Consider the following 8,396-nt stretch of genomic DNA (forward strand, 5'->3'; position numbering starts at 1 on the left):
CACATCCTGTGTTCCCAGAGGTGCAAAAAACGCAGCACCAGTAATTTTCATTGCTACCAACTATACTGTTTTCACTGGCAGTAACTAAATCCATTTTCGAACACATCCTTAGTTGCAATGCGCAGGCGCGCGTGTCTGTCACCTCCTTTCCCATCGACACCAGCTGCGACAGGTTGACAACCCGTCAATGTTGTGTTCCTTCAAAACTAACTTTTTATTTACGTAGTGCAAGAACGAGGCGCCGCTCTACCCTCCGACGAGGCGGAGAGATGACAGGTTCGGCGAGCGCATTGGGGCGCGCGTAGGTACCAAAAGTCCGAGTACCGTCGAACAAATCGATGGCATAAATGCGCTCGGCTATCAGCGTTATCCTGTCGAGTCCGGTGCCCGACAACAAGATGTCCCATCCCGATTACGAGCAGACCGCCCACGATCACGCCGCCCTGCTGCTGCTGCTGAGGCCGGTCGGTACGCAGATCAAGCCGAAGACGGTGAGTAGGTTATGCGAGCGGATCGTCAAGGCCGGCAGCAGGTTCTCCGTGTCCGACTCGAGCGGCGGCACCCGGGAGATCCTCGCCCGATTCGTCCGGGAGCATCCCGTGGAGAACAACGACTGGGGGGACTTTCAGACGCACAGGAGACTCCTGGGCCTGATCACGTTTGGCAAGTACGACAATCAGACTGAGCTGAACGAGCTGTGCAGAGTGCACGAGACCCTCAAGGTCAAGTACAGCAGCACCCTGTACGACTCGCGCGCCATCCTCTTCGGCCCCCTCGAGTCCAACGGCCGGCACGAGCCGCCGCCGGGCTACACCACGCCCGGCAACTTCAAGACGCGGGCGGTCTTCTACGCGGACGAGGCCTGTCTCGATCTCGAGACGCAAACGGCCGAGTATCTCAATTTCCTCTTCTGGATCTTGGAGTCCAAGAGGCTCGAGCGCTCCAGGGAGAAGATAGACCGCGTCTCGCTTCTGCTTGCCCCGTTCGAGAAGAAGGATTTTATCGGATTGGACCTCGAGTCCAGAAATAACAAGAAGAGATGCGTAGGTCGCATGACGAAGCATCTGGGAGATCTGTGTCTACAAGCCGGACTTCCAGCTGACGCCCTGAACAATTACAATTCCGCGGCGAATATTCTGCAGGCCGTCAACGACTGGCTGTGGCTGGGGGCGGCGTACGAAGGTCTCTGCGCTGCCTCGGTCTTGGTCCTTTATCCTAATATGTGCCGAAGTCTTCCGTTGCAAAGAAATTCTTCCCTGCAAGAAGGAAGTCCAAGTAAGCAGAGGTACGGATAATCTCTGAACAAAGTTCACGCGGTACAAAACGTACGACTTTTCACAAGTCGCTGTGTAGTTAAAGCATTCACTTTACAGACGAGGATCACAGGCTCTCACAGTCTTGCCATCTCCGCCCAGTATAGACATGGTAAAGGCCAGCATGCCACATATTTCACTACCTGAGGAAATATCTAAGAAATATCGCGAAGCTATAGTGCATTATAGTAAATACCAATACGCAGGTATTATTGAAACTGAAGCGAGTTTCAAAGCTACAAGAATCTCAATAGAGCAGAACTGTACCTTACAAGCTGCGTCGTATTTAAATAATGTTGTGCTAATCAATTTGTCTCTCAGCGAGCAAGAAAAAGTATGTAGTATCCAACGCAGAAAATGTATAAAGCCTATCAAGGTGTTATTTAGATGAAATATTTCAGATTGATCGATTTACCACATTGTCAGATCTGTACACGAGCTTTGGTTTTGATAGAAAAGCGTCATTCTGTATGCGATTGGCCGCGACTCGTCACGTGTCGCAAAACAATCCTAATCCAGACTGGCAACAATGTTACAATTTGATGCTGCAAGCTACGTCTGGGTTCAAATTATCCTTGGATCCTGTTGATACGCCGCCAGGTTACTGCAATTATCTTAGATAAATTCAGTCAAATTCTATATCCTAAGTACATTTTCCTTATACGTTATACTTTGGTTTTAAACGAAATGTGCGTAGTTAAAAATTCTTTTCTAATGACAAATCATTTCTTAATATTACTCTGTGATATTTGAAATTGCAATATTCTCTTGCAGATGGACAAAGAGGATGGCCGGCTATACAGATTCAAATAATAAACGAGCTCGTTGCTGCTGCCAATCGAATGGGCAATCCGGCGCTTGCCACGAGGCACCTGACGTTTCTGCTTCAAACAATGTATAATCACCTAACGCTTACTGAACGGAAGGATATCGCGCTGCAGCTACAAAACGTATCTCAACAGTGCGAGGGTGCACCAGTCCCCCTTGTATGTTGAAAAATTACAGTCGTATAATCGATGTGATATAGTGCTTTATTTAAAATAAACAATGTCTTTTGCGGCAGGTTTTAGATTCTGGTACTGTCATACCACCGGCTAATTTGTTAAATATACCAAAAACAAAATCGTTCGCTCTGAAAAACATGCAGCCGCACTTGCAGCCTCAAAAGATAGAAAGAGTGAAGGAAGATCATGGCCCATTTTTATTCACGCCAATTAACTTTGGATCGCTGGAGCGCAAAAATACTTCCAAGAGCAAAGTTGGTATGTGCATGCCTAGAAGTTGATTATTAATAAGAGTTTAGTATCGCACGCTTTCGTCTGAGGATAAACTTTTCGTTGTAAACAGATTATCTGTGGGTGGAAGGAGATATCTGCGAGGTGTCGATGCAGCTCATAAATCCTTTACCGTTTGAACTGCACGTCTCTAACATGAGACTCTTGACAAACGGCGTAGTGTTCGAGTCGATACCGGAAAGTATCAGCCTGCCCGCCGAGTCCGGTCCTATTGCAGTTACTTTGGCAGGCAGACCCAAGGAAGTTGGAGATTTAGAGATACTCGGCTTCAGCACGCACACGTTAGGAGTTAAATCTAACTGTAGATTGAGATACATGGGGGGTATGTTACATCCTCAATACACGGTCGAAGTCATTCCAGCCTTGCCGAGAATCGATGTCGCGACTAGTTTGCCTCAAACTGCTAGTTTCAGCTCCGGCGACAATATAGTCACCAGCGCGAGTATATCGCTCTATGGCGGCGAAAGGTTTGTGTCTACCGTAAGCGCTACAAAGGCCTTTCCTCGATACTACTTTCACGCAAAATTTGCCTCGTTCACGCTTGCAGCGCCGAGTGTACCGTAACAATAACGAACGCCGGTCAGGTTCCTATCGAAATGGTCGAGCTGTCGGTGCAGTCCGCTCTGGATGCTGTAACTGAGGGTAAAATTTTCAAGTGGAGCGATGAGAATCTAATGACACAGCTGCCTTTACAGCCTGGCAGCAGTGCGAGTCTCACTTTGTATCTGTATGCAACGACGGATTTTATAGCACCTTCGATTAGAAACGGTAGTAGACGTATTGTTAATTACATGTGTTATCACGAGGCAATTTTTTTTTTAATATTTCCCCTTTTTTTCAGATGCGAGCAGTACCTATCTTAGTCAACCAAGCAGTCTAATGTCACATTCAGGCCACAGTTCTCTGCCATCCAGGCTCAGTTCTCCGTCTCACACGAAGAGACAATCCGAACTGACCTCCTCCTTCAGGTCAGGAGTAAGCTCGCACTCCGGCCATTCTTCCTTTGCGAGCACGCGTCTGTCGAAACTCGCGGTACCTTTACACATGTCTAACATTATCGAGGGTCAGTTGAGGATAAAATACTCGGGAGGTGCAGGCCTGACAACTGGCTACTGCAGGATCTCGTCTGTCTTTATAACCATCGAGATGCTACCCAGCGTGCAGATCACTAACTGGGACGTATTGCCGGCCGAAACGTGAGTCGCGCAAACGCAAGTGCTTCGTAAAATAATATTTATTCATATCTCACACGTTGTCACATATAAATTTATAAAAGTGCTCTCGCTAACAATTTTTAGACCATTGCAATTTTATCTCGTGCTGGACGTGACGAACATGACGAATCACGAAATGGAGTTGCACTATACGCAAAACAAATGTATATACATGGAGGGTAAAGAACCATGTAGAATTCCCGTTCCAGTTGACCGATGTCCACTTAACAAGTTATCTATGGTACGAAGACGTGACTTATTCGGAAAAAAAGCCATGCCGTAATGCAATATTATTCTATCCCTTTTCGCTTGCAGTTGAATGGTACTGGCGACACGAGTGAACTCCAAAAAGTATGCGCCGAGCACATAGCCTCACTGGTCGATCTACGCTGGCAATTGCTGGGCACCGAGTCAACGGGAAAAGCAACCCTATCCGGCATCACTCTAACTCAGGATATGTTGGATCTGGTCAGAATGAGCCCTTTACAGTGGGGTACGTATACACTATTTGCTGTGCATAGATACAGTACCGGTCAAAGTATCACCTTTCAACTTTTTTAGCATAGCTAGTTTTGAAACGCACGCGTGAAAATCTATGGTGTATCTTGTCGAATTTCATTATCCCTTGTGTACAAAATGCAGATCTGTTATCGGGTGTCTACTGTAAAATTTTTAGCACACTCGATGCACGTTGAGGAAAGTTGTGCTCGGAAAACCTAAAGGCGATATAACTTCGGCCGGTACTGTATGTACAAGGTACTTAAGATTATACTAAACAAACTTAACTCATTTTCTAGAGATAACCATCAACGATATCATTGTGAAGGCACAGGAGGAACTGTCGTGCGCTTTGGGCGAATGTATCAGCGTCGGCGTGGGAGTGTGCAACGCGCTAGAACATCCGCTGAGCGACCTTACGTTGTCCGTTAATTTCTACCAGGACCATCATAACGGAGTTAACAATTATCAGTTGGAGACAAGACTGTCCATAGCTGGCGCGAACAAGGTCATGCTGCCCACTGTGAGTCGCAACCGTCGCAAATGCAATTTGTAGTCGCGTACGCATTCGTGTATCTCACGTTCCCCGTTTTTATCGTGAATAACCGACAGTTGCAGGAATACGGCAGAGCCTATCACGAGTGTCGCGTGGTATTTTTCACCGCTGGTCAGTACAAAATAGATATTCAATGCAGCAGCAAAGAGTCTGCCCCGAATTCGCCGATACTCTACTCGGAGCTTGTTAACGCGGGGCATACGTGGCGTTATATACCGCCCATCGAAATAACTGTCGACGACTATTAATACTAAATAAATGTAAATCACTGTCTGCACCTATAAACTGTAACAATTGTATAAAAAAAAGAGCCAAAACGTTGTATTAGTAATATATATATTATATAAATAAATAAAGAACCGATATTTACTTTAATGAAATTAATAATTGTTATATGTAATTCTGTTGAGTACAAATATACTTGCAACGAGTTTGTATACGTGAACGTTAAAAGATTTAAACATTATCTTTTGCCTCTCTCTAACTTGATCTTCTTGCCGAGAGGAATCATTTCCATCTCTTGCAGATTCCTCCGGAACCTTTTATAAAACTCAAGTACAGCTGTGTTCGCCCACACTTGCTGGCTATTGAAATCTAAAACGCGTAGACTCTGCAGGCTTTGAGCTCTCGAAAGCGCCACGTAAGACTGACCAGCGTCGAATACCCTCGACAGGCACATCTCCACGCAATCTAACGTCAGGCCCTGGCTCTTGTGAATCGAAAAGGCCCACGCTAGCTTAAGCGGGACCTGTTTTCGGTGTATGACAGCGCCGGAACTAGTTTTGATAGCCCACTTCTCCATCTTCGCCTCGTAATGAGTTCCGGATCGCAACTGAATTACCGGTACGTCATTTTTGAAATCGACAACAACGCCCCGAGCTCCGTTCACCAATCCACTGTTAACGTTCATGTTTTTCAGCAGCATGATTTGCGCGCCGACTTTTAGTACTAATTTGCCAGGTATAGGCAGCTGCTGATCCAGCATATACGTCATAGAACTGTCGGAGTCTAACGCCGTGTACACCTTACTCTCGCCCTTCAGCTCGTTCAATTGAAATTCGTTAATCTCATCAGCCTCCCTCACGTGCGAGCACAATCGAGTTGCCAATACTCCATTGCTCTCGATCTTTTGCTTCGCCGTCTCCTTCAAAATGTCCACGATGTCGTCCGTGACTCTACCGATCCTAACGTTATTCAGTATCTTCACGAACGCCTCGTCCCTCTGCCGGTGGACCGTCTGCAGTTCGAAATTGAAGTGTACGCACTTCTGCCAGGCCTCGCTCTGGAAACAAAATTTCGCCTTGTCCTCGGTCTTGGAGACGGGCGGTAACTGAAAGAAGTCGCCGCACAGGATCAGCTGTATCCCTCCGAAAGGTCTCTCCGATCTGCGCACGTGTCTCGCCACTGCCTCAATCTTGTCGAAGAAGTCGCCGTCCACCATAGAAATCTCGTCTATCACCAGGTGCTTGGTTTTCCTCCATATCGAGGCGGCGGACGGGCGGGAGGCCAGCTGGATGCATCTCTCTATGGTGCCGGTGCCCAGGCCGACGCCGGCAAACTGGTGCAACGTGATGCCGCCTATGTGGCAGGCCGCCACTCCGGTGCTCGCCGTGGCCATCGTCACGTCCGGAGGAAGAGCCGTGATGATCTTCCTCAACAGGTACGACTTGCCGGTGCCGGCGCTGCCGGTGAAAAACAAGTTCTTGCCGCTGAGCACCGCGTTCAGTACTCGCGCCTGCTCCTCGGTCAGCTCGCCCGCGGTGGGATTCTCATATAGCTTCTTCGCCGCGGGTACCTGATACAAATTAACAAAATAATTATATAACATATTAGAACAAGCTAGTTTTAAGGAATAAAACTAATCGATAATCTAAGGCCAATATTTTTACGAGCTAGAACCGATTTATTACCCACTTGCTATAAATTATAAAATTGTAACAAAAACTATTATATAGTCTAAGGGGACGCAACTAAGAATTAGATTATAAATAATGACGAATAAATCAATGAATTAATAGTCAGAGAATAAATATAATAATATAAATGACGTATGAATTGTCAACGAATAATATTACAAAGTATAAAAAAGACAGACGTGTCGAGTAAATTGTCAAGGAATAAAATTACAAAGTATAAATAAAGACGGACGTTTCGACTATACTTATTGTTAGTCATCCTCAGCGATAAGGGTCCCTATAATAATAATATTACATTGGTGTTAATAGTTAATGCTTTGCGCACGTGTCGAGTGGTAAGATGAATCGTGTTACTTTTAATAAGATCAAGATTGTTATCCAGTAATGGTATTACAAAATAATTATATTAAGAAGAGACGTTCGCAATTTTTGCAATTTTCTTTCCTACCTTTTCAATCCTCCCCACAGTGCACCCCCGATTTAAATCCTCGTCAACAAATTGAAATGAACGAAAATAATTGTACCGCTTGTACATACAAGGTGCCAATATCAAGTTGCTGCCGCGGAGCCGAAATGTTTCGAGAAAGAGCGGAAATTTACTACGTCGAATGGGGCAAAGTAAAAGAAACGGGGTACCTTAGGGCCGTCGCCGCTGAGATGCTTGCGCTTCCTGGCCACGCCGGGCGACGGAGTAGTGACCGTCGCGCGCGACACAGCCATGGCCTTCTCCCGCGCTCTGTTGACCTCCGCGCTCGTCGCCGGACTGACGTCCTCTGCGCCGCCCAGCTGAACATTCGCGAGCAGCTTCTCCCGCAGGGGATCCTTCGCGGCCGGCTTGCCCTCCTGGCCGGTCAGCTTGACGAATATGGTCTTGAGGAAAGTTATCAGCTGAGAGGAGGGTGCGTTCGACAGGAACAAGGTGCAGTTCTGCTCCCGGAACTTGATGGACGCCTTCCCCTCGGCCATGAATTTATTGAACACCGATATACCTCGCAGGGGTAGCTTCGTGAGCGCGTTCGCCTTCTCGGCGCGCACCTCCACGTGCATCTCGCGCTTACCGTCGCGAATCAGGCGCAGCGACGCCGTTCGGTGGGTCGCCTTCCTCAGGATGGACCCTTGCGCGTTCAACCATTCTACGGCGACGGTGCAGGTCAACGTGCAGCCGTCGGAGTCCATGTCCTCCGCGAGTAGAATCGTCCCCCTGGGAAACGCCACGAGCGGTAGGCTTGACGAGAGTGCAACGATCTTAACGATAGACGCAAATTGGACTAGCCTGAAAACGGCGTGAACGGACGCGGAACACGTTGAACGGTAAACCAGAAAGCGCGCGCAATATCTCCGGTACAGGATGCCTAATCTTAAAAACAGTAGGGACTTACTAGATGGTTAGTGTTGGTTGTAGTCCCTTCTTCTGGACCCATATGGCTTCTGCCCACTGGACGCGGTAACGTTGCCGCGCGGCAGAACTTGGCTAGGGAAACCAGCGCTAGCCAATCCACATCCGAGTGCACGAGACGTTAAGGTGCTATTACATGGAAGCGTCGTGCGTCGTGCGTCAAGCGTCAAACGCGCGCGCAGCACCTTTGCGCAGATGTCTAAACGTG

The 8,396-nt window shown here is 47.5% G+C and overlaps 2 protein-coding genes across 3 annotated transcripts; one reads left to right on the top strand and one right to left on the bottom strand.

Moving 5' to 3' along the window:
- The first annotated feature begins 139 nt into the window (after positions 1-139).
- Positions 140-5,329, top strand: LOC105556294 (protein brunelleschi). 2 transcript variants are annotated; one of them, XM_012003377.1, is made up of 12 exons: positions 142-1,285; positions 1,374-1,647; positions 1,715-1,913; positions 2,088-2,299; positions 2,377-2,575; positions 2,661-3,075; positions 3,156-3,376; positions 3,450-3,804; positions 3,907-4,063; positions 4,138-4,315; positions 4,620-4,843; positions 4,933-5,329. In XM_012003377.1, exons 1-12 carry the CDS (start codon positions 348-350, stop codon positions 5,122-5,124), a joined length of 3,564 nt encoding a protein of 1,187 aa, XP_011858767.1. In that variant the 5' UTR covers positions 142-347; the 3' UTR covers positions 5,125-5,329. The 2 variants fall into 2 exon arrangements, with proteins under 2 accessions (XP_011858768.1, XP_011858767.1); XM_012003378.1 differs by lacking the exon at positions 4,933-5,329 and having other exon boundaries at positions 140-1,285; positions 4,138-4,348; positions 4,579-4,640.
- LOC105556293 (ATP-dependent DNA helicase PIF1) lies at positions 5,320-8,311 on the bottom strand. Its single transcript, XM_012003376.1, has 2 exons — positions 7,429-8,311; positions 5,320-6,671 (listed from the first exon to the last, which is right to left on the bottom strand). Exons 1-2 carry the CDS (start codon positions 7,966-7,968, stop codon positions 5,340-5,342), a joined length of 1,872 nt encoding a protein of 623 aa, XP_011858766.1. The 5' UTR covers positions 7,969-8,311; the 3' UTR covers positions 5,320-5,339.
- Positions 8,312-8,396: the final 85 nt, after the last annotated feature.

Source organism: Vollenhovia emeryi, unplaced genomic scaffold, assembly GCF_000949405.1.
Source record: "Vollenhovia emeryi isolate VEMERY1.0 unplaced genomic scaffold, V.emery_V1.0 DF940135.1, whole genome shotgun sequence".
NCBI lineage: Eukaryota > Metazoa > Arthropoda > Insecta > Hymenoptera > Formicidae > Vollenhovia > Vollenhovia emeryi.